Source organism: Bubalus kerabau, chromosome 23 (genome assembly GCF_029407905.1).
Source record: "Bubalus kerabau isolate K-KA32 ecotype Philippines breed swamp buffalo chromosome 23, PCC_UOA_SB_1v2, whole genome shotgun sequence".
Classification (NCBI taxonomy): domain Eukaryota; kingdom Metazoa; phylum Chordata; class Mammalia; order Artiodactyla; family Bovidae; genus Bubalus; species Bubalus kerabau.
In genome coordinates, this window is record NC_073646.1 from 3,067,782 (window position 1) to 3,092,949 (window position 25,168).

The following is a 25,168-nucleotide window of genomic DNA, read 5'->3' on the forward strand; positions in this document are numbered from 1 at the left end:
TGGCGAACCCCTTTCGAGCCCTACACCCGGCTCCACCGCGGCTCGCCCACGTCGGCGTTACCGGGCCACGCCGCGCCGGGCTCCGGCCGGAAGAAGGTACGGCCGGCCGCTTTTCCGGGCCGGAACTTCCGCTTCTCGCGTGACGCCGGGGTGGGCGCTTTACGAAGGCGGACCCGTGGGCGGGACAGAGCTCGGAGGACTGTATTAAAGACAGGACGCTTCCGGTGGCGAGGAGCTGTGGCGGGGCTTGCTGGGATCATGGCGGAGAATCACTGCGAGCTGCTGCCTCCGGCCCCGGGCGGCCTCGGGGCGGGGCTGGGGGGTGGCCTGTGCCGGCGCTGCAGCGCGGGGCTCGGCGCCTTGGCCCAGCGTCCTGGCAGCGTGTCCAAGTGGGTCCGGCTCAACGTCGGCGGCACCTACTTCCTCACCACTCGGCAGACGCTGTGCCGGGATCCGAAATCCTTCCTCTACCGTTTGTGCCAGGCCGACCCCGACCTGGACTCGGACAAGGTGAGGGCCGCGCGGGCCAGTCAGAAGGGTTCGGGTCGCCCTGGTCAGCGGCCCGCCGCACGCCCCCTGCCCCACGCTGAGGAGATCCGCCTCGGCTCCGAGCCCCGCGTTCTCCGTCACCAGCTTGACCCAGGTTCGCGACTCCTTTTCTCGGGCCGGGAAAAGAGAGGATGGCGCTCTGGCGCCCACCACCCTCAAGGATCCCCTGCCCGTCCGCCTCTGGGTGCCTCTCTGTCTCGCCCTCTCTACTCTTCTGTGGAGGAGGTTTTCCAGACCCCAGACTACTGTGGATCTACTTTCTTTCGTCCCTAGATTCTTTGGCCCCTGGTGCGAACACCTTCTCTTCTCCGTCCCGTGGTGTACTTACTGGCCTTGGAATCTGAGAGCCCCGGTGTTCTCGTCTTCTCACGTTCCAGACGCTTGACTTAACGTTGGTGTGGGGGTTTACGTGGGTGGCCTCTCTTTCCCAGTGACTTGCATTTAGAGAGTTGATGCTCCATGGTTTTCAGCCGCAACACGCACCCACTCAGCACTCCGAGAAAGTGCCGTCCATAGAGTGCTTTTTCAAAAGGAGGGTTGCTTATATTAAGGCATGGCTTAGGAGTGTTAAGGAAGGGCTAGATAGGAAATTTTTTTTAGTCTTCTAAGTAACCTAGTTTTCTTAGTGCCCTCTCCGAAGGATAGGAATCTCTAGGTTGGTTTGCCGATTGTCTTTCATCAGATTAAATGCTCCTACGGTTGTGCAGAAACTATTGTGATGACCACATTTACAAGATTTGTGTGCCTGAAGGAGACTGTCTCGAGCTGAACAGCGCTGACACTCAGAAAAGGCACTTGGAAGAACAGTTTTTACCTATATTTTTCCTAGTTCACAAGTCTTATTCTAACTTTCCTGTCTTTCACTTGAGCCTACATAATTGCACTTGGCTTGGAGCCTTGCCAGCCCAGCATTTGCCAGGCCTAGGCTTCTCAGAAAGATTCATATTGTCTTCAGGATGCAAAGCCTGACCGACACCATCTTCTGTGTGGCATGACCTTATGATCAGGAAAGGAGAGCTCGAGTTACCACAAAACCACCAGTCATGGGTAGAAATCAGAGTTTGGGCTGCCAGCTCTCCGGTTCCCACCACCCCACACACACCCTCCCCCGCGGCTGCCCAGCTGTTTCCATTGCGCATTTGACCAAGCTCTCTGCTCTCAGAGAATTGACCTCCCAGAAAATGACAGTCATCTCCAGGATAGAAATAGGCTTTTGTTAGCTGTGATTTTCCTTTTATAGTGTGGGTGTATGTTTTACTGTTTAAGCAGTGAGCCTTAGTGGTCATTCACTTGCATTTCTACTTGAGCCTTTTTGTTTTGTATGCTGAGGCCCATTTTTACATTGCTCTTGTCCATTGGGTTGTTTTGAGGCAGTGCTGTCTATTCAGCGCTGAGACAGTTGATTCAGGGCTGATTATAGTTTGCCTGTTAAGTCAGTTTATCCCTTCATTTTAATATCTCAAGACTGCTTAAAAAAATTACACTTTATAGTAGTTTTTTGCAGGGGGTAATTTATCAGAGTATAAATTATATCTGTGTTACAGCTGCTCTTTTTCATCTATTTGTAAAGTTGGAATTCAGAACATGAAGGTAATGCAGCAGATACGGTTTCTGTCTCATGAAGGAGTTGATAGTAACTATGAGTTAGCTTTAGCCACAGATGTGAACTTGCCAGAAAGAGTAAGGCTAATTCCCTTTAGTCATAGTAGTAGTGTTCTGCTTCAAATGACAAAATGTATAAGGTACTCATTCTCCTCAGTTTTCCCCCCTTTCGTTCTGATGAAAGAATGTCCCAGAGATTCACTCCTGGATAACGAAATCCTGAGTAAGGAGTCTGAGGTTGAGGGTGGAGGGAAAGGGGCTCATTTGGAAGAGTGGGATGCTAGCAGTTATGTGCTGGAAGAGAAAACAGGATGTTGATTCACGTGTAAAAATCTCCAAACCCAGACCTCATAGTTAAGACTGATGGACGCACACCTCAAAGATATTCACAGGGCTGGACGCACCTACTGGAAGATTTCCTGCTGGGCATATTTCTCGTGTTTATTGAGCACTTGGGCTTGCAGAGTAGTGCTTGGGTCGTGTTGGGTGGGGAGACTTAATGGGGAGGAGTTCCCAGACGTCGAAGGCTGGAATCTTTCAGGAGCCTGATGGGTTCGGAGTTTGCTGGGAGAGTGCCTAGAGCTTGCTATTAAACACAGAATGTCTGGCAAGGACCTCTGTCAGGAAGCCTGGGGGGAAAGGTGGTGTCAGGATATTTCTGTGGAGGAGTGCTTCGTTCAACAGCGGACAGCCAGGTTGTTAGGGGCGCGGGGAGCCAGGCTGTCTCTGGGCCCCACTGCTCACTGCTCTCTCGCCTGCTGTTCTGACCTGGGCCCCCGGCGGCCGTGACGTTCTCTCTGCAGTTAGCCCCAGTGCGAGTTCTCACTTCCTCCTGGTGCTTCCCCAGCAGGGCCGGGACTGCGCCCTTCATCTCGGCCTCTGTTCATCTGCTGTCCTGGGCCATTTTTCTCTGCCCTCTTCCATCGGGAACGGGCCAGGTGTAGCACCTCTTCCCGGAAGTGCTGTGCAAATACCCGGCATGTGATTCACTTGGGCTGTCTCTCTATTCCACGGTTCCTAGCCCAGTGGCATTGTTGAAAACAGGTTTGAGTTTGTTCAGAGTTAAGTCCATCCCTGCTTCGGTGGGGAGATGCTTTAGGAATTAAAGGGAAACAGGAAATACTACTTGGTGGTTGGAAACCACTCAGATTAAATAGGATTTGCAGGGGAGGGGCTTCATTCTCTGCCACTGAGCCAGGTCTGGAGAAAACTGCGTTTCTCATCAGCCTTTGCCCTTCAGCAGGGCCCTTGTCCTAGTTTTGGGGCTGCAGGTGTGGGGGCATCAGGTGGGTCTCTGAGAGGTGGGCTGTCGAGGTGTTCTGATGACATGCTGTATCCTACACAGGTCTTGGCCTGTGCTGACCCCCAGGTGTTGGCTAGAGTTTCAGGATTAGAACGATAGTGAAAGGAGTTTCACAGACAGGGCTAAGTGACGGGGGTGTGGGTGGAAGGACTATCTTTTAAGCTGCTTGGCAGGAGAAGTGGGGATTACTTAGAGTGAAACGCCAGATTATGTTCTGTGTGACTTAAGTCAGAGGTGAAAGGCTGTGAGCATCGTAGCTCCACCGAGAGGGCTGGGGTTCTGGTGTGAGGCAGGAGCGGTGGTCCCCAGGGGCTGTGCGTTTCATCTCACACTTTGCTTGAGTTCCGAGCCCGTCCTCAGCCCTGGCCCCGGGCCTGGCTCAGGCCCCTGGCGGGGGATGCCCCAGCGCAGGGGGTGGCTCACTCGCTGAGGATGCCGCAGTCATCTCTTCACAAGGCCCCTTGGCCCTGACCAGCCCACGCGTCAGAGCAGGGATGTCCTGAGAAAGGGCTTGCTTCTAGGGGAGAGCTGCTTCAGGCCAGTGGACTCGGCTGCTAGCCGTCCGAGGGTGGCCAGGAGGAAGTGGTCGTCTGCTGCAGAGCAGTTCCTCTTTCTGCCGACAGCTTGGGCGGCCTTCACTCACTCTTGGCCAGCGGGACAGTGACTGGCCTCGGTTTCCAGCAGCGGTCAGAAAGCTGTGGTCCACCTGCCTGTTTTGCAAAACAGAGTTGTATGAGAACATAGAGATGCCAGCTCCTGGGGCTTGGCCGTGGCCGCATTCCCCTGGGGTGGCCGCGCTCGACTGCTTTCCGGAGGTGCCCGAGGACTGCAGTCACTGGGCCAACCATCTTTAAACGCACTGACTCTGCCTGGTACCCAGGGCACAGTCTGCGCGGCCAGGACACCCGCGGGCTGCCTCGAGCACAGGACGCTTCCCAGGCCTCCGCTGGGCAGCTCTCCTCAGCCTGCAGAGCGCCCAGCACATTGTGGTCTAGAGTTGGTGGGCTGCGGGGCGTTTTCCACGGTGGCCCACTTAGACTCAGGCCTGACTTTGACTCCACCCACAACCCAACCTGCCCTTATGTGGGTTGGGTTCCTGGACCTCTCTGAGCCAGAGTCCCAGGGGCGTTTGAGGACCAGGGATGCAGGCGTCAGCTCCCCCGCCGGGTGCCCCACGCTGCGTCAGCGACGGCGCAGGAAGTAGAGATGGCACTCCCTGGGCTTTATTTACCTCCGCACTTTGTTTTTAGAAAGAATGTCCCAAGAATTTCTCACCTTTGGAACTTGTTTTTTGTTTCCATTTGTTACTTACACACACTAACTCAATGCGTGCAAACTTCATGCCACTGGCAGGGAGCCCCGGCTGCTGGGCCAGCCCCTTGGTGGGGGGTGGGCACTGGGCTCTGCAGACCCCCCTGCAGGCCTCTCAAGCTGCCAGTTCTCAGGACAGGCCCTGGGGGTCCGTTCCCAGCACTGGGCACTGGGGCTGTACCACGGGGGAGGGGCACGGGTTCCCTGCTTACAGGAAGCATGATGCCCTTCAGCTTGCAGGGCGCAGCTCCTCTGGGCCGTGTGCCTCTGGGACAGGCTCCTAGCCTCAGGGAGGCTGTGTACCCTGCGTCTCTTATCAGGGTCCATTCTGGGGGGCTCTGGTGTCCTCGGGCTGGGCGTCCAGGTTCCTGGCTGACTTTGCAAGTCAGGCTCGGCTAGGGCTGGCTCTGCCGCTGAATAGACCAAGGTGGGCTTCTCAAAGCAGTAAGGGAGAGGCAGGCAGGCCTCAGTGAGGACGGGGAGTTGGTCGAGGGCGCAGAGGAGCCGTGTGCCTGCCCTTCGGCCCGGCAAGAAGGGAGAGTGAACTCTGTACCGGCTCCGCCAGCAGGACCAGGCTCAGAGGAGAACAAAGGCTGCTGGGAGCCAGCAGGGCGGTGCCGTGGGGGCCTCAGGAGCAGCGGGTGCGGCATGAGCCTGTGGTGAACATCCTGGCTGCAGTGTCCTGCCTGCCTGCTGTGACTGGCATCCAGGGGACTGGAGACTCCAGGCCTGAGGGGGCCTCGCCTCCAGGCTGGCAGAGCTGCTTGGGAGCTTTGTGCCAGGGACCCTGGGCCCTGTCTGCGGGTGCGTCTCTCCCGTGGTTCCTGCCTGTTTCCATCTCAGGTTGACCTGGTTGCTCACGTTCTCTCTCCCCTCTCCCTCTCTCTCTCCCTCCCGTCTCTCTCCTCTCACTTTCTCTCTCTCTCTCTCTCCCCTCTCCTCTCTCTCTCCCCACCAAGATAAGCAGCGTGGCATCTGTAGGGGAATTCTTTGCAGGTGCTCTGTAACTACTGTCTGTAGGCAGGGAAGTACCTGAGCAGTCCGGACAGGTGGCTGCCCCCTTGCCTTTGACAGAGGTGTTCATGGCTGGTGGGTCTCCCCACAGCGTCCTGCTCACGACTGCCCCACACCTGGGTGCCTGGCCCCTGTCTCTGCACACATTTGATACAGTGTCTGCTCCAAGCGGGCCCGGGTCCTGTGAGCCATCTCTGCTTGTTCAGGGAGCTTGGTGTGATTCCCTACACCCCCCACCCCCTGGTGGATTGGTTCTAAGAGAAGAACCAGGAGCCTCGTGTGGGGGTCCTGTCATGCACCTGTGGTTTGCTTCTGAGTCAGCGTCATTGGAGTCGTGGGTGTCACCCTAGATTCTGTTCCTAAGCCACATGCTAGGACTGCGAGGTGCCCTGGGGTCGGGGCCCCAGGAGCCCAGGGCCCTGCTTCCCCTCCGTTCCCTGCGTGTGCCGCAGGGATGCCCCTCCACGGTGCGCAGGGCGGCGTGCGGCCGGGGCCGCCGGCTCTCCCACGCTCATGAGTGCGGCCGCTGCCCGCGCGGGCCTCTGCTCTCTGGCCTCCGTTTCCTCATTTGGAACTGATGATGTCTCAGGCCTCTTCTAGGTCAGGGACTTGTCAAACCGTAGAAAACTAAAGAGAAAAGCAGGCAGAGGTGAAGGTTTTAAGTGATACAGAATCCCTTAAGTGGGTAATTTCAGAGAGAAATGTCTTTCTAATTATGTTGCTTGCACATGTTTGTGCACAGATAACTCCACGCTTTTGCGTTTAGATCTCAGATGGGGAATTTTGACAGCACACCTTGCGTTAGCTGGGGACACTCCACCCCCTTAACTTATAGCCGCCGGTGGCCGACAGCCACGGTCACATTGTGTTTCCTGGTGTGTCTGCTGCAGTTGGGAAGGTGGCTGAGAGGAGCCGGGCACAGTGAGACGGTAACAGGATTCCTCTGTTTACTGTCTCGCCTGAGGGCCCGGCTTCTCCACCCGCGTCCCTTATGCCCCTTTTCCTTTTTATGGCCCTTTGCATGGGCGGCTGCCTGCTCTGACCCACAGTGCTTGCTGGCAGGGCGTTCAAACCTGCCTGGACCATGCGGGCCGGGCATGGGCGGGCAGGCGCGCTGCCTCCTAACCAGCACCAGGGGCTGGGGTGGGTGTGCGTGGGGTCTCCCATCGGGATTCCCCTCCCTGCCTCCCTCCTCTGACTGCAGGTCAGGGGTCCCATGGGTGCCTGTGGCATGGGCTTGTCCAGAGGAGGGACGGGGGCAGGGCACTTATGGCTGTGGCCAGGGCGTTGCCTCTGTGGCCCAAGGCCCAGGTTCACTGTTCACTGGAGCCCTCGGCTCAGCCCCGGGCAGGGCGGGAAAGTGAGCAGACAGTGAGAGCTGCCTGGTGGGCATGGCCTCTGTTAAATATTCATGAGCAAGTTCAGCCATTCTGTGCCTTTGGGTGGATGTATATTTCAAAGCCAGCACTGCGGAAGCAGGTCACACGCTAACTTGGCGAGAAGAGGGGATAGTCAGTTTTTAAAAAAAAGGTTTGTTGAGCAAGCAATCTTAATTCTGGCTCTTTTACAAAAAAATAAAACCCTCAAGCCTCACCACTGTATGAATGTGACACAGGCTTGTTATATAAACTGAGGGCAGGAGAGAGATCCTCGAGTCTTCCTGCCTGTTGTCCGCCTGGCCAGGCCAGGCACACGTCACAAGCTCATCCTCCCGTGAGCTGGCGCCGGGCGGCATTCCCCCGCTGCTAACTAGACAGCACGGAGACCGCCCTCCCTGTCCTGTGGCTCAGGTGAGCCCGAGGCTGCTGAATCTGGGACAAGGGGTCTTCTCTCTTTGTGTGCTCTGTGTTTTTATTTCTGCCTTAGGCTGGATGCCCCGGGGCCGCTTACACACAAACAGCGTGAGGGCCCAGGGCCCTGGCGCCCCCGGGTGCAGCCTAGTCACGGCCCAGGGCACGGCTGCCCTCGCCAGCGCAGATGCGCTCCAGCAGCGTGGGCTCCAGCATGGGCTCAGTGCTAGGGTGCGGCTTCTGCAGAGCTCCTGCCTGAGTGCCTCAAGTGAGCGTGTGCGGTCTTCTGGGCAGGGGCCCATGTGCCGTCGTAGAGTGAGCACTGCCCCCACACTGCTGCTCGGCCTGTCCTGACTCCGGAGTCTCGACCGTGTTTCTTAAGGAAGCCCTTCCGATCAGAACAGGTGCTTGCAGAGAGACTGGGCCCGAGAGCCGTGTGGGGCCCACGAGGAGGCCGCCGAGAAGACTCCTCAGGTCCGTCCTGGAGAGGCGGGCCCATCGCTGCCAGGAGGTGGCCGCTTCCCTGCAGCGTCTCAGGGTGCCTGGGGCCTGCACTTCCAGGGCCAGGTTGGGGGGTTTCCCTCCCCGGAGGGGGCGCAGGGCCGGCGTGGCAGCCGCTGGACTGGGTGTCCCGCCCTCAGCTGGTGACGCTGCAGGGGAGACACGTGGCGTGTCAGGGGCCCCCCTGAAGCCCACTCCGGCTGGCCCCAGCCCCTGGAGGCCAGCTCAGGCAGTGGGTCCTGGGACCCTGGGGAGCTGGCACATGTGCCCTGAGGGTGGGTAGGTGCCCAGCTCCGGGCAGCCGTGCTCTGGCACGGAGGCAGTCGAGATAGAAAACGGTAGAACTACACAGAAGGCGTGCATCCTCACATCCCCTGGTCCATCCCAGAGGCCGCCTTTGCTCCTCCTGGACTCAACGGAAAACCCTTGAGGCCTCCAGGTTTACTGCACGAAATTCCGGGCTCTATGCGCACGAGGGAGAAGGGGGCCCTCGCACAGCACGTTGCCTCACAGTTGAGAGTGGCTCTGGCACCCGTGGGCTCACCATGTCCAGGAGGCTCAGGGGCTTCTACTGCACCCCCTCCTACCGTGAGCACCCTGATGCTGCACTGGAGCCTCGGTCCGTCAGCTGCCCCTGCGTCCTCCATGGCCCTTGCCTCCAGGACCCCAGCCTCATCCCGGCAGGCACCTGCTGGACAGGGAGGCCAGCCCCACACTTCCTGACTTATGAGTCACCTGCTTGTCTCAGCGGAGTCCTGGGGCCCTTGGCCCAGGTGCAGAGGGAAGGGGGCTCCTATGAGAGGAGGAGCCAGCAGCCCTGCTGGATGGCAGCCTGGGCCAGGTCGCACTCAGCAGACCAGAGAGCAGTGGACACAGTGTCCTGGAAGCGGCGGGGCCGTGGCCTTCTGTGGACCCCAGACTCTTCTCCTTGGCACAGACCCTGCCCTGCCTCTGCACCGAGGGCTGCCACAGGCCTCCACTGGTGTGCCCACGTATGGGCACCACAGCCTCCCCTGTGCCAGGGCGTGTGTGTCCACCTCCGTCAGCCACGCCCGGATGGCGCTGAGCTGACGCCAAAGGCCTGCCGCGGGCAGCGAGGCATCAGAAAGACGCTGGCCCTGCGGGGGGGCAGGGCCCACCAGGTCTGGAGGGGCGCCTTCTGAAGATAGGCCCTGGAGGCGCCACCTATCGGGGAGGGGTCCTCGGTGGTCAGTCACAGGGAAGCTCTGTTCCCTGAGCCTGGACCCCACCCCAGTCCTGCCCAGGGAGGAGCCCCGAAATGAGCAGGGCAGCCATCAGCCACTGTGCCGGGGAGAGAGTGGGGTCACTAGGGGGCGGGCCTGACTGAGCGAAAGGTGAACCCGCCTCAGGAGTCCTGGGAGCTGAGCAGAGAGGTCTTGTGCATGGCCCCCCTGCCTCTGAGTGGCGGTCACCTTGCCGCCACAGAGCTGAGACTCAGTTTCAGCTGCAGTGGTGATGGGTCAGGGCCAGCAGCCGCGGGTGCTGAGGCAGGCGACGCTGCTTGGGGTCCCCTGAAGTGGCACGAGCGCTGACGCGCCGGTTGGGGGTGAGACCCCTCTAGCCGTGGCCTGGCGGCCAGCTGCAGAAACCGCCCTGTTGTCTGGGCTCAGCTTGTCTCTTGCTCTCTGCAGGATGAAACAGGTGCCTACTTAATCGACAGAGACCCCACCTACTTTGGGCCTGTGCTGAACTACCTGAGACATGGGAAGCTGGTCATTAACAAAGACCTGGCAGAGGAAGGTAAGTCGGAGAGGGAGGGGCAGGCAGTGGGGGCCCTCCAGCCCCAGGAACGGAGCCCCCCTCCTTCCCCAGCTCCCTCCCGAGCAGATGCTCGTCTCAGGCCCAGCCTGCCCGCTGGGGGCTGCAGCTCTCTCACTCCCTGTCCTTCAGGGAGGGCGGCTCTGGCCCGGGGCCCGCTGCTCTCTGGGGTCCTGGCTGACACTGCTTGGGGGCCACGCCCCTCCCGGGGTCCCCGGGATCGCCCACCCTGGGTCTGCTCCCCTCCAGGGCAGCCTGGCTGCCGGCTCTGCGTTCTGCCCATGTCTGCAGACACCGGCCATGCTCCGGTTCCTGGCATGGAGCCGGGTGTCCTGAGAGCCCAGGGCTCGGCCCTGTTTTGCTTGTTGAGCTGTGCCAACTCCCTCCTTCATTCTGGCCCATCTTGCTCCTGTGACCATATGTCTGCATCTTTTTCTGCAGCATCTATTTAGTATATACATGTGTGTTTTGTCTGTTATATGTGTGCATGGGCCTTGGGTTCACTGCGGGGCAGAGACAGCATTTATTTCATCTGGTTGAAATTAGTTATTTTTCTTTATCCTAGGGGTATTGGAGGAAGCGGAATTTTACAATATCACCTCACTAATAAAACTCGTCAAGGACAAAATTAGAGAGCGAGACAGCAAAACATCACAGGTGAGATGGGTGACACACCAGAACCCTTCCGAGACCTGCTTGGTGATGTGGCTCACTCCCTTCTCCCGGCTGACCAGTTCCTCTGGAGCTGTCCTTGTGCCCTGCCTTGCCCTCTGGGCACCTCTCGCAGTGCCTGCCAGCTGGTGCCCTGGCCAGTGAGGAGGGGCGGAGGACGAGCGAGAGGCCTCCATGGGCCTCTGTGTGTGTAGCCGTCTCGGGGCGGGTGTTGCAGGCAGAGCTCCGCAAGTGCAAAGGTCCTGTGGTGGCCAACTCCTTGGCCCATTCGGAAGGCTTGCGGGGAGACTGGGGGAGCTGGCGGTGGGCTGGTGCTGATGGGGACAGGGGTGGGGGTGTAGGCAGAGCGGGCTTGGCTCTGATCGGGAAGGAAGGGCTCAGTGGACAGCTCTTGATGCTGACCCTGTCCCAAGGGCATGGAGTCCACGTGGGACCTGTTTGCACTTGGCCACGGTCAGCAGTGCTGGAGCTGGCGTGGGCACTCTGCTGCCTGTTGGGCCAGTGCATTTTGAGGCAGCTATCTGACACCTTCCCCGAGGCAGGCTCCTGAGGGTCTCGGCAGTGGTCCTGTCGTGGTGCCAGGCTCTGCGGTGGCTGCAGAGTGCAGCCCCTGCCCAGGCCCCCACCCGGGGCCGCTGTGCACACTTTCCCTGAGAGCCGGTGTTCCTGACTAAGCGTCTCCACTCTTCTCACCGCCCTGCCACTGCCTCCCGAGCCGGGCTTCCCCCCGGGGCCCTGCAGCCCCAGGGCTGGCACTCTCGGCCTCTCTGAAGAGCTTGCTGAGATCGGCCACTCCAGGTGGCTGGTCAGGGACTGGGGGAGGGCAGGTGATGCGGCCACAGGCCCCACAGTCATCTCTGGCCAGTGTGCAGCCTGGTTCCCTGCTGCCAGCCCCCTCAGAGACAAAGCCCGTGACTGGGCCAGCCCAGCCCTCTGTGCCTGTGCCGTTGCACCCCCCACCCCGTGGGGACCTGGGCGAGGCCCACACAGGCGGGGCAGCGCTCAGCGCCCTCCATGTGTCCCCGGTGAAGGCTCTTGGGCCGTGTGGGGACCAGAGCACTGGGGCTGCGACCCTGTCCCTGGGGCGGCGTCAGGGCAGAGCTCTGGCAGTGTGGCCCAGGCTGGGAGTGGAGCTGGGTGGAGTTTGGGGTGGGGGTGCACAGACGGGAAGGCCCACGGGCTCCTGTCCGAGCCACGTGCTCAGCTGAGTGCTGTCTTCCGGGGGTGGGCCCGGGCCGGTCCTGCTGCTGGGGTCAGACGCTTGGTAAGGCTCCCCAGGGCGCAGGCAGGGCTGCCTTCATGTGTTTGCATCCAGCCACAGGTGTTCTCGGGTTTCAGGAACATGACTCATTTTATTTTGGAATTTAGAAATAGAAATATTTTTGGAGGCGGATGGGGAAGCAGAAGACAGTAGCTATTCCAACATGTTTGTTTTGCTTTGGTGTTCCTGTGGGCGTTACGACCTGGGCTGAGAGGTGGGCGGGCCTGTGGGCCTCCCCGGGGCCCGGGGCTGTCCCCGGCTTGGCCCCCAGTGGGAACACTCGCCCGTGTCTGCTCTCGCAGGTGCCGGTGAAGCACGTGTACCGTGTCCTGCAGTGTCAAGAGGAGGAGCTCACGCAGATGGTCTCCACCATGTCCGATGGCTGGAAGTTCGAGCAGGTAAAGGCCTCTGAGCCCACAGGGCAGTGAAGCTGCTGATTGCCAAGGCCTTGCCCAGTGCTCAGGGCAGCCGGCCCCAGGGACCAGTAATGAGGCATCAGGAGGCCTGCGGTTCCTGGAAGCTCGGTCCCCAGGGTGTCCCCCGCACCTCTCACTAGCAGCAACCTGTGCCAGCCCAGGCTGGATCGTTGTGGGCGCAGGGCTGGTGGCGGCAGGAGTTGGTCTTAGGGTCCCACTGCCCAGTCTTCACTCCACAGTTATCTTTCCTCGTCCAGTTGCTTCTTTGTGGTACGACTGTTCCCTGGGCTTCTCTGTGGCATCTCTACATGTGTGTGTAGAGATGTGTTTGTGTGTGTATATGTGTGTCCTTGAGTATATACATGTGTGTGCGTCTGTGTATACGTGTGTGATTGTGTATGTACCCGTGTGTGTACATGTGTGCACGTGTACTTCTGTGTCCTTGTGTATATACATGTGTGTGCATGTGTTTTTGTGTGTCTGTGTGTATATACGTGTGTGTGCTTATATGTGTGTGTGATTGTGTGTGTGTGTATCTATGTGCATGTGTGTACTTAAGTGTATCTCTGTGTGTGTGCATGTGTGTACCCATGTGTGTATGTGTGAATATCTGTGTGCATGTGTGTACCTATGTGTGTTTCTGTGTGTGTACCTATGTGTGTATGTCTATGTATGTGTATCTGTGTGTATGTGTCTGTTCTTGTGTATATAGGTGTGTGTGTATATATGTATATCTGTGTGTGTATATGTGTGTATATCTGTGTGTGTGTGTCCGTCCTTGTATGTATAGGTGTGTGTGTGTATCTCTGTGTGTGTGTATCTCTATGTGTGTGTGTGTTTGTGTGTGTGTCCATCCGTGTGTGTGTGTGTGTGTGTGTATCTGTGTGTGTGTGTGTGTATATCTGTGTGTATGTGTGTTTGTCCTTGTGTGTATCGGTGTGTGTGTGTGTGTATCTGTGTGTATGTGTGTTTGTCCTTGTGTGTATCGGTGTGTGTGTGTGTGTATCTGTGTGTGTGTGTGTCCGTCCTTGTGTGTATGGGGGTGTGTGTGTGTGTATATCTGTGTGTATGTGTGTTTGTCCTTGTGTGTATCGGTGTGTGTGTGTGTGTGTATCTGTGTGTGTGTGTGTGTGTGTGTGTGTGTGTCTCCATCCGTGTGTGTGTGTATCTGTGTGTGTATGTGTGTATATCTGTGTGTATGTGTGTCGGTCCTTGTGTGTATCGGTGTGTGTGTGTGTGTATCTGTGTGTGTGTGTGTCCGTCCTTGCGTGTATGGGGGTGTGTGTGTGTGTATCTGTGTGTATGTGTGTTTGTCCTTGTGTGTATCGGTGTGTGTGTGTGTATCTGTGTGTGTGTGTGTGTCCGTCCTTGTGTGTATGTGTGTTTGTCCTTGTGTGTATCGGTGTGTGTGTGTGTGTATCTGTGTGTGTGTGTGTGTGTCCGTCCTTATGTGTATCGGTGTGTGTGTGTGTGTCCCCGTCCTTGTGTGTATGGGGGGGTGTGTGTGTGTATCTGTGTGTGTGTGTGTGTCTGTCCTTGTGTGTATGGGGGTGTGTGTGTGTGTATCTGTGTGTGTGTGTGTCCCCGTCCTTGTGTGTACGGGGGTGTGTGTGTGTGTATCTCTGTGTGTGTGTGTCCGTCCTTGTGTGTATGGGGGGGTGTGTGTGTGTATCTGTGTGTGTGTGTGTCCGTCCTTGTGTGTATGGGGGGGTGTGTGTGTGTATCTGTGTGTGTGTGTGTCCCCGTCCTTGTGTGTATGGGGGGGTGTGTGTGTGTATCTCTGTGTGTGTGTGTCCGTCCTTGTGTGTATGGGGGTGTGTGTGTGTGTATCTGTGTGTGTGTGTCCGTCCTTGTGTGTATGGGGGTGTGTGTGTGTATGTGTGTGTGTGTGTGTCCGTCCTTGTGTGTATGGGGGGGTGTGTGTGTATCTGTGTGTGTGTGTGTGTCCGTCCTTGTGTGTATGGGGGGGTGTGTGTGTGTATCTGTGTGTGTGTGTGTGTCCATCCTTATGTGTATCGGTGTGTGTGTGTGTATCTGTGTGTGTGTGTGTCCGTCCTTGTGTGTATGGGGGTGTGTGTGTGTATGTGTGTGTGTGTGTGTCCGTCCTTGTGTGTATGGGGGTGTGTGTGTGTGTATCTGTGTGTGTGTCCCCGTCCTTGTGTGTATGGGGGTGTGTGTGTGTGTGTGTGTGTGTGTCCGTCCTTGTGTGTATGGGGGGGTGTGTGTGTGTATCTGTGTGTGTGTGTGTCCGTCCTTATGTGTATCGGTGTGTGTGTGTGTATCTGTGTGTGTGTGTGTCCGTCCTTGTGTGTATGGGGGTGTGTGTGTGTATGTGTGTGTGTGTGTCCCCGTCCTTGTGTGTATGGGGGGGTGTGTGTGTGTATCTGTGTGTGTGTGTGTCCGTCCTTGTGTGTATGGGGGGGTGTGTGTGTGTATCTGTGTGTGTGTGTGTGTCCGTCCTTGTGTGTATGGGGGGGTGTGTGTGTGTATCTGTGTGTGTGTGTGTCCGTCCTTGTGTGTATGGGGGGGTGTGTGTGTGTATCTGTGTGTGTGTGTGTGTCCGTCCTTGTGTGTATGGGGGGGTGTGTGTGTGTATCTGTGTGTGTGTGTGTGTCCGTCCTTATGTGTATCGGTGTGTGTGTGTATGTGTGTGTGTGTGTGTGTGTCCGTCCTTGTGTGTATGGGGGTGTGTGTGTGTATGTGTGTGTATCTGTGTGTGTCCTCCAGCCCCACCCCTGGTCCGTGTCCGCCTCGGCCTCCAAGGCCGTTGGTGCTGCTGTAGGCACCAGGGCCCTTCCCGGGGGGCTGCCCGGCGCGCTCCTGCCCTGTCCTGCCCGTGACCGAGCAGCGCTGCCGACTCTGGCCCGACCCAGCCGCTCGCTTCATCAGCAGCGCCCTGGCCAGGACCACAGGGAGAAGGGACGAGAGCTGAGTCTCTTCCTCCCACCCACCTGCTGCCCTGTCCAGGGCGCTCTGACGGTCCCGCGGGCACACTGCCCCTCGTGCCAGGGGCCTGCAGCTCGTTACCTGGGGGCCTCTGCCCACGGCCAGGGTGTTCTGTGAGTAGCCAGCGCCCCCACAAGCTCAGTGTCCCTGTGCCTGTGTCTCAGGCTGAGACTCTGAGGTTTGACCTCACAACCCCATGACCCTGCTGGCCCCTCTGGCTCCTCAGAGTGTCCCCTGGAGCAGACTACCCAAGGGAGAAATTAAAGGGCTCCCGGCATCTCTCCTGGTTAAGGTGACCCCTTTCGGGGGTATTTTGAAATAATCACACTGTTCTTGGCGCCCCTGTGAATCGTCATGAAAGGTGCCAGCCCAGCCCTCCTCAACTGCTCCTTGGTCAGCAGCCCCAGCGCGAGGAAGCCCCAGTCCTGGCTTCCCCGAGGGGCTCGCCCTCGAGTGTGCTCATGCACATGTGCTCTGGCCCTTGCTCACGGAGAGGGCAGAGCACTGTGGCCCCCTCCTGGGCCTGGCTCCGAGGGGCCCCCAGCGCCCTGCCTGCTCGCTGCCGGCTCCAGCGCCACACTCCCCTCCCTGGTCACTGCTTGTCCTCTGTGGGCCCAGCCAGGACCCCCGAGAGGAGCTGGACGCGCGGCACAGGAGGCCCGTCCCGCATGGCTTCGTGTGTGTGTGTGTGTGTGTGTGCGCGCGCGCACACATTTGAGCCTGAGCCCAGATGTTTGGAGACTGTGTTTTCAGTAAGCTCATAAAAAGTCTCTCGACTGAACCCTGTCCCTAGCTTATTCGGCTGGGTGTCTCCGAAGGCTTCCCTCCCGGTGGGCTGGTCCTGAGCTGGGGGCAGCTCTCAACCCATGTCCCACTGGCCCTCTCTCCCCTAGCTGGTCAGCATCGGCTCCTCCTACAACTATGGCAGCGAGGACCAGGCCGAGTTCCTGTGTGTGGTCTCCAAGGAGCTGCACAACTCGCCACACGGCCCCGCCAGCGAGCCCAGCGAGAAGGCCAAGGTGGGTGCACCGTGCCCGCCGCCTGCCGGGCTGGCTCCCTCCTTCCCGCGTCGCCGCTCGCCATCGTCCCTGTGCTGCAGCCTCGTGGGCTTCGCGGCCACCCGCTCGCCCTGTGCATCTGCTCTGTCGTCCCTCATTTTCCCCAGGCGTGTCGGAAGCGAAACTCGGAAACAGAGGGCGCAGACATCCCTGGGCCGTGGGCTGTGGGGTCACTGGACACCCAGGCCCCCGCCCTCACTGCCCCTGCCCACGGCCTGCTCCTGAAAGTGCCCTCCTTGGTGGGGGCTGCACTTCTCCGTGATGTTTTCCTGGGGACGGGACGTTGAGGCTGGAGGGCAGGGCCTCCGTCCCAGGTGTGGGGGTAGACGGGGCAGATCTGGTAGGTGTGTGGTTCTTCAACTCCACGGAGTGCGCTCTTGGCGCGGCACCGGCCCCTCCCTGCGGGCCATCGGGCACTTCTCCCCAGAGCAGCTCAAGTGCAGCCACGGTGAAAACGGGCAGGGGGTGGTTGCTACCCTTCCCCGGAGGCAACAGGTTCTAACGCATGTCTTCTGGGCTCGTCCCTGGGTCAGGACTCCAGATGTGTTTGTCCGTGCAGAGTCCAGCGTCAGTATGAGCAGGACTTCCGAACCTGTGGGCCAAGCGGTGCCTGGACGACCCTGCAGCCGGCTCAGGGGGCCCAGGGCTCCGTGGCGGCCAGCCCGTGAGGCCAGGCCCACAGACGGCCCTGGGGGAGGCTCAGGTGGCCATCAGAGGTGCTCTGAGGGGGTATGGGAAAGGCCTGAGTTGGGAGGGCTTTACCTGATGATGTTAAACTGGGGCTCCCCGGCCTTCCCCACATGCTTGCCCAGGGGCACCCCGTCTGCTCTGGGCCTAGAACTGTTGCCATGAGCCTTTCAGGGTCTTCCTTGGAGGTGTAGGCTTGGGATGGACCGCAGAGTCACCGCGCCCACAGTCCGTGGTGACTGTCCCCCTCTTCCTCCAGGGCTGCAGGCGCCTCCTCGCCAGGGCTCTACCAGGGTCCGGAGGTGAGGAGTGCTGATGCCTTGCCTGGAGTGGGGCTTCAGGGGCTCAGAGTCGGCCCACCTCCCCAGAGCCCCAGCCTCCAGAGGAGCCTTGTCTCCCTGAGTGTTTGCAGGGCTCTTTGTAAGTTGTCTATTTTTAGCAGCTTTTATTTCTGAACTTGAAAAATTGGTGTAGCCAAGCTCCCCAGGCAACCATCCGGCTCATCTCCCTCAGGTGCTTTTCAGCTGCGGGAGGATGCGTCTGTGCCGCCGGGGTGCCGGGCATGACCCCAGATGCCTTTGCCAGCGGAAGCGCGGCCCTGTTTCTCTCTCCAGAAATACCTGGTCCTGGAGTGTGGTCACCACAGCGGCTTCTAAATGGGGCGGTAGCAGAGGGGGCCTCAGAGCTGTGGGAAACCGTGGGCGCCACTTGGGGTGTCGTCGGGGGCACCCGTGTGTGGCCTGGGGGGAGCAGTGCCGTGAGCTCCAGGAGCCCCGTCACGATGGCCCCTCCCTGGGCCGCAGCTGGGGCTGGCCTCCCCCACACACGCGTCTCGGGGGAAGTGACCCGAGAGAGTGGGGGCGGGGCAGCCGGACAAGGGGCCCAGGCGCCGGGGTCAGGCACGCGGTGCACAGGAAGCTCAGAGCGGGTGTGGGGCGGAGGCCAGAAAGTCGGCCCCTGGAGTTCACCGAGGTGCCCCTGGGGCCATGGGACCCTGCCCCCAAGCACGCACCCCCAACCTGTGTCCAGCCCAGTCTATGGGTCTTGGTTAGGTAGACATGATTGATCCATGGATCAGTGATCGATCGCCCATGTGCCTGATCGCAGCCTCCAGCCCCCCGGCCAACTGACCCCACCCTGTGTCCTGGAGGTCATGGCCTCCCAGGAGCCGAAGGTAACGGCCAGGTTCTGGGCCTGGCCCAGTGCTTCACAACGTGGAGGGAAGGAGAACTCTGCAGCCTCAGGGACACAGGGACGGCGCAGCTCGCTCCGCTGTGGCCAGCACGGCTGCACTGAGGAGTCTTGCCCATCTGGGTGGGCTCCCTTGCCCCCGCCCTGCCCGCACTGAAGGGTGGGCGCCCCCCGCCCCCCACCCCGCCTGCACTGACGCGCCCTCTCTTCTTCTCCTCCCTGCCGCCCGCCACGTGCCGAGCCAGAGTGACGACGAGGACACGGGTCCCGGTGACAGTGACTCAGATTAAGTGTAAATGTCACGGTGAGCCTGCCGCCCTCGAAACTGACCACGCGCCTGCGCCTCCTTGAGCCCCGCCTCCCCCGCCGCGTCTGCCCCGCACCTGTAGTTGACAGAGGCCCTTCCGTGCTCAGTACCCGCGCCGACCTGTCCGGGAGCGGGGCTCTGTGTCCCCCAAAGGATGCCCGCGTGGGGGTGGGACCTTGGCCGGGGCCCCCGGGCGCTGTGTGTATCTGCCTGGGGGTGCAGCTGGGCCTCAGGCCTGTGCCTCCCGGGGACACGCAGCCCCAGCCTCACGGTCTCCCCACCCTGTCCCAGCCACCCCCTGGCTCAGGGCTGAGGAGTCGGTGTTGTGCCTCAGAGGGTGGGCCCTGACGCCCTGCTCCCCGCGCCTCATGAGGCTTGCTGGTGGACAGGAGTCTGTGCCAACCCTCCGGTTGGCCATTTTGGGAGACCCTGGGGTGCCCCTCAGCCCTGCTGCTCATCAGGGCCCTGCTTCCGCCTGGCCAGAACCCGATCAGCAGGGAGCGCCAGGCTTGCCCCCTCACATTGCCAGCAGAAGTGGAGCTCAGAGGGGCTGGGCGCCAGCGTCGCCCAGGGTCCCCCAAGCCCTGAGGTCTGGTCTGGGGGCACGGGCCAGGAATGGCTTCTTCGTTGTTACTGGTGGTTTTTCTGGTGGTTGTACAAGTACATAATATCCTCATTGTGCCTCTTGACCTGGAGATCGTGCGGTGTCTGCCGCCTAGCCCTTTGAGCAAAGTCTGCAGGGCCTGGTCTGGGCCAGTGCAGCGCAGGCTCCAGCTGTCGTTTTAAACTTTGCAGCGGCCACGTGGACCAAGAAAAGGGACACGCGGAATAGATGCGATGACCGTTAGCTGTGACGGTCCTGACTCGTTTCTCACTTCCCTCTTCTCAGCCTGGAGTCAGGCGTGCAGTTTGCGGGTAGGGCCCGTCTCAGCTTGGAGTGACCGCCCCTTCGGGCTCAGCTCAGCCTCAGCCCGGCCGGAGGTGAACCGCAGTGAGGGTGCAGGAGCGCAGAGGAGCCAGCCTCCCGGAGGAGGCGGGGCTTCTTTCAGCACCACCCCCGTTACGGCTGTCACGGGTGCCTGCAGGAGACCCTGGCTCCGGGTGTGGACTGCTGGGGGTGCTGCCCTGGACCTGGACTGGCCCGGCCCTTGGGGGCCCTGCCGTGTACCGGGCTTGGCCTGCTCTGTTCCCGCGAGCTGGCTCAGGCCTTCTTGCCAGCGGTGGCTGAGGTGAGAGCCCGTCTGGGTAGACGGGCTGTGCCCGCCACAGCTCCCAAGCGAGGTTTCTGCCCTCATGTGCAGACAATGCTGGGGCTCCGGCTGCAGCGGGCCGCTCCCTCCCGCACGGTCCCTCACTCCCAGCCCGCTCGACCTTCCCATGTCTCAGTCCTGCGATCTCAGATGCCCACTGCCCTGCTGGACTCCACGGAGTGGGTGGCTCGCGGCCCCCCAGACTCCAGCTTTTCCTTCAGACTGCCATGGGGCCAGGGCTGCAGGCCCTCCTGAGATCGCCCCAGGTCTTGTTCTCAGGCCGCGTCCCCGTCCAGGCCTTTCCCAGTGAGCAGGCAAGTCCAACTTGGGGGCCTGCCCCGTCCAGCCTGAGGAGGGGCCCTCAGCCTGTTGCACCCCCAGCCCAGCAGAAGGTGCACCTCCCTGGCGGCTGGTGGTAGGCAGGGCAGGAGAGCGGCCTGGAGACCTGGCTGTCGGACGCCGTGGCAGGCGGGGGCTGTCGAGGTGGGCTGGACAGCTTGAACGTCTCCTGAGTCACTGGAACACGCCCACGGGACGTGATAGGCTGGCCCAGGCGGCTGTGCTGGTGGGGAGCCACTGGCCTCGAGACAGCGGTCTGCCCGTGCCCGCAGGGCCTCACCTGACCAGCCTCCGTGTGAGCTCACCCTCCCAGGCGCGGCCTGAGCTCGGGGGATTCAGGGCTCAGCACCTCTTCTCAGGGCCATATCTCTCTCAGCTCCGAAACGCAAGTGGAAAATGCCCCCAGGAGGCCTCTTTTGCTGCCAGTGAGGTCGCAGGGAAGGTTATCTTACTGCTCTGGCCTGGGCTGGGTCGGCCTGGCTGGGCAGTGGCCTTCTTATCCTGGTACCTGGGGTCAGGGATGTGTCCCAGAGCCCTGTCTGGTTACAAAGAGGGAGCCGGCCCCCCAGGCCAAGGGTCTGGTTACAGAAGACAAGACTCAGCCAGGCAGTGTGTGGATGAGGGGGTGACAGGCAGGCCTGGGGGGCCAGTTGGAGGGGTGTGGTTTGCAGTGGGGCATGGAAGGAAAATGAGGGCCGGTTGGGTGGGGGCCCTGGTCACACACCTGTGTCTTCCACCTGGACTAAGCTGAGCTGGATAGAAAATCAAGGTTTGGGGGCAGTTAACCCCCAGGTGGGCACTGGCACCCTTGGGAGCGGGGAGCCTCCCACCCTTGGGAGGCCATTGCGGGAGATGCAGCTGGGGTCCTCTGGCCCTCGGTGAGGAGCTGTCCCCTGGGGCCGCGCTGGTGAGTCTCAGGCGACCCTGGAGGCGCCGTGGAGACAGGCCTGCGACTGCCTCGAGCGCGGTCACTCGGTGGTTTTCTGCAGCCTCTACATGTCCATTGCTTCCCGGGCCGCAGCCCGCAACGCTGCCTTTCTGTTCACAGCCTGAGTCCTCACTGTCTGCCTTTGGCATTTTCAGATTTTGCAAGAACGGGGTTCGAGGATGTGAGGAACACACTGTTGAAGCTGAAGAGACGTTTTACCTTTTCCCAAGACGCAATGATCCGCCATGTCGAGGAAGCTTGGCCGTGAGAAGAAACCTGCTTTTGACAATTTCTCTAGAGATCTGGGTGTGAATGCTTTTTTTGCCTCTGAGGTGGGTGGTGAGAGACGGGACCAGCTGTCCGAAGCCAGGCATCGCTGCTCGCAGGCAGCTTCTGCTGGGTGGGCATCTCTGTGGGGACCTCCGCTCGGTTTCCCAAGTGCCGCTCGGGCCCGAGGCAGGGCTCCTGAACTGGCCCTTATATCACTGAAGATCATTTCAAGGACTGCGTTCTTGGTGCTACATAAACAGTCTGTAATGGAGCCTGGGCCTCGCTGGTAGGAGGTGGGCACAGTGCCCCAGGCTCTGGGTGCCCTCTGACCACCCTGGTCCTTGGGGCAGGGGGTCTGCTGTGCCTCCCAGACGTGACGGCTTGGTGGTCTCTCCCGGCCTCCGCGTGTTCACTACTTCCTGGGCCTGACCCGGCCGGGCCGACCCAGGCTTCTCCATTTGTAGTTTCCCGACAAGAGACCGTGGCGTCCTTTCTTTCCCAGTATGGACAGACTGCCAGTGCTTTCGCTTCCTAGAGACGCCTGAAAGTGCTGCTGCCTTTTGGGTGGACCTGTCCCCTCACTTAAAGGGAGGGACGAGTTTGCCTTGTCTGGCCCGCCCGGGGGCGCGGGGGCAGCCGGCGCCCCGCAGTGCCTTGCTCTCGCCTGGGCTGGAGGGCGGGGCGGGAGGCCTGTCCACGGGCTCCCGGAGCTGAGACTCCAGGCCGCGCTGGAGGTCGGGCGTTGACAGCGCACACGGACAGCCTCTGCCGGCTTGCGCGCTCGTGTAACTATGCAGTTCTCTGACATTTCTGGGGCGCTGGGGAGGAGCCTGCATGGCCAGCCCCTGCCTGACGCTGGAGCTGCCGGATCGGATTCCTTTGAGGACGGCTGTCCACGCGCTTTGAGAGCTGACCTTCCCCAGCGGGTTGGGGACCTGTGCCCCCCATCCCGTCCGGGTGCCGACCTGCCTGGCTCCAGACGCTACCGGAGGCTTCTCGCCTGCCCCTCTTCTCCTTTGCCAATATTACCTGATGAACCAAGTTCTCCAGCACTAGGACTTACCTCTTTTTGTAAGGTCTCTTGTGCGTGGTTCAGCGTTTTTGGCTTCACACCGACCTTTCCATGGGCACACTCGGCCCCGAGACCCGCCCTCCCCTTGGAGCCTCGGGGATACCATGGGGCGCCGCTGACTGCTTCGCATCATTTGATTTGTGACCTTGAGATAATAGATAGGCTTGTGGTTTGTTTGTTTTTTTAATTTAAAGATATTAAGACTTAATTCACTAAAATTTATTCTAAGGGGATATTTATACTTTTGTACTTTTTTAGGTATCCGTATTTTATCACCTTACAGTTTAATGCCTAAGTTTCCCCTGAAAATAGCAAATAAAATTGTGTATTTATGACTGAGCAGAACAGCTGGTAGTGTCTTAAAGCGCACAGAAGAGCCACTGCCGTGGAAGCACCACCTTGGGCTCATGGCAGCCCTGCTGGCTGCCTGGGTCCCTGTCCAGCCCGACCCCCACCACGGCCAGGCCAGCCCTCGCCGCCTCACCTGGTTCTTGTGGAATCGTTTAAAGAGTGCCGATGCCACACCGAGTCAAGCGTGTGCGCGTGTCTCTCCCTGGCTGGAAGCACCAGCTTCAGAGACATTTCCCTGAAGTTCCCTGGGTGTCCCCCCCAACAGGCTCTCCGGCTCCCCCTGGTGGCAGCTCCTCAGGCTTTGAGGCGGTTCCCTGGACAGCTGCCCCAGCTGGACTAGGACATCTGTGACCCTGAGAGGCTGGTCTCACCGGCTGCCTGTAGTGTTTCCAGCGCCCACTCGGCTCGAGTGGGAATTCCCTGCCAGAGGGTGGAAGTGGGGCTCCAGGCGTGCCCTATACAGCGGGGCACATGGGGAGGACTTGAGATTCTCCAAGGAGTTTGCTTTCTGCAAGGAGACTAAACCTGGCATCTCCCAGCTGCCTGAGGCCAATAGCAAAGCTGGACCTGCCTCCAGGCCCCTCTGCCCGGCGGGTGCTTGGAGACACCACAGAGCAGCTGGTCTTACAGCGCATGCCTGTCTCCTGTCTTGAGCACAGGGCCAAGAGGAGATGGCGGTCCAGTCTGGGGCCTGCAGTCGGGGGCCCGTGCTGGGTCCTCAGGACGGGGTGGGGCAGTTGGGGGCACACCGCCTCCCACACTTCACAGCTCTGAGCTCACTGTGAACGGCGTCAATAAAGTCTCTCCCCCTCCCGTCTCCTTGAGTGCCTGCCTGGGTCTGGGTGGGGCCAGTGTCTGGGAGCCCAGGTCGTGGGGGACCTGCCCTGGAGTCGCATGCTGGCCACCCCCTGGGGCCCACCGAGGACCGCAGCCTCGCCCTTCCAGCCTGGTGCGGGGGGTACCCGGGGTGCTCAGCTGTGCTGATATCCGTGCGCCTCCTCCCCTAGGACCACTGGACCCTGAGCAGACTCCCGCCCCATGGCAGAGGCAGGAGGTTGGTGGGGTAAGGGAGACCCCTGGGCACCCAGAAAGCTGGGATAGCAGGCAGGGGGATGCGGAGACGGGGTGGCAGGACTTCCAAGGGGAGCCTGTTGCTTCCGGATCCCCACATGGCCCTACCCTGGCCTCTCTCCACGGAGCTGGCAGGTGGGCTGCCCCACCCTCCTCTGACCCCACCATGACAGGACCTGGAGTCTACTCCCCCGGGCAGGGTGGCCTCTCCATGGCGGCAGGACCTAGGCTAGCCCCTGCTCCCAGCACCTGGGGCTGTACTCCGGACGCCCACAGCCTTGCCTTCCCCCCCACCTCCCCGTCAGGCCTCGTTGCACCTGCTGCCCCATCCCACTTCCCCCGAGGCCTCAGAGCCCATGTCTGCTCTGGAGAAGGAGCTCGCAGACGGCCCTGGGCCACTCCCCGGGGCCACTGGGCAGCGCTCCCTGCCCGCCAAGAGCACGCCTGGGCAGAGTGGAGCGGACAGGAACGCGGTGTTTTTTCCTGCTTCCGTCCCCAGGGTCGGGTCGCAGCAGGTGCCTGCTAAGTGCTTACGGGTTTGTTCCATAAACAGCCAGGCCTGCGTTCCCCCAGCACTGGCCGGGCCAGCTGGGCCCATGCACGCGCTTGCATGTGTGTTTCTCTGTGCGTGAGTGTGCACGTGTGTGCGTGTACACGTGAATGTGAAGTGTGTGTGTCTGCGTGGGTGCACGTGTGTTACATGGGCATGTGTGTTCAGTGTGCAAGGCCCAGACCTCCCAGGACTCTCGCCCACTCATGTTCACTGAGCAGGGCGAGAAGCCACTGCCTTTTGGGAATCGGCCAACACCGGGGAGTGGACTGGCTGGCTGCAGGCCTGCTGTGGACACACGGGCCAGAGAACCCGGGGCGGCCTCCAGGGACAGCCTTACCGTCGCGGCCGTGATAGGGTCAGAGTGAGCTGCGGGCCTGAGCTCTGCGCCTGCTGGATTCCCTGGCCGGGAGGGAGTGGGGTGGGGTGGCTGGTGGGACAAGGGGTGGGAGGGGCAGCGGAACTGGGGCAGGGGTGCTGTGGGCAGGGAATCCCCAGGGGTCCTCGCAGAAACCATGAACCACTCCGGCAAACACGATCTGAATCCCAAACGTGGAGCAAGGGGGATGGAGGGGGTCCCAGCCAAGGGAGCTGTTGAGGCCTGTCTCCTGGGGGCCTGGCCCACCGACCTCCGTGCCCCCACCCCCCCCTCCCATGGCCTGGGCCTCCCTCTTCTGTGTGACACCATCCGAGCCTGGCCGGCAGCATGTGGACTCCAGGAGGGCCCTGCCCACCCCTGCATCCTCGGGTCTGGGGGGGTTCAGCCTGCTGGGCTGTTGGGTCTGCAGGGTCCCCGGGCGCTTCCAGGTGGGTGTGGGGCCTTGCCTGACGTACGCTCGGGCGAGTTCACCGACCACGCCGTGACCTGGGAGCTGGTGGAGGTGCTGCCCAGGGTCACAGGAGACAAACAGGCTCAGAGGGGCCAGTGGCTTGTCCAACATCTCCCAGCT

General features: G+C 60.6%; 1 protein-coding gene across 1 annotated transcript; it reads left to right on the forward strand.

Annotated features, from left to right (window-relative positions):
- Positions 1-195: 195 nt before the first annotated feature.
- Positions 196-22,585, forward strand: KCTD5 (potassium channel tetramerization domain containing 5). The gene is made up of 6 exons (XM_055562475.1): positions 196-510; positions 9,723-9,831; positions 10,415-10,506; positions 12,085-12,180; positions 16,038-16,163; positions 21,060-22,585. Exons 1-6 carry the CDS (start codon positions 259-261, stop codon positions 21,087-21,089), a joined length of 705 nt encoding a protein of 234 aa, XP_055418450.1. The 5' UTR covers positions 196-258; the 3' UTR covers positions 21,090-22,585.
- Positions 22,586-25,168: the final 2,583 nt, after the last annotated feature.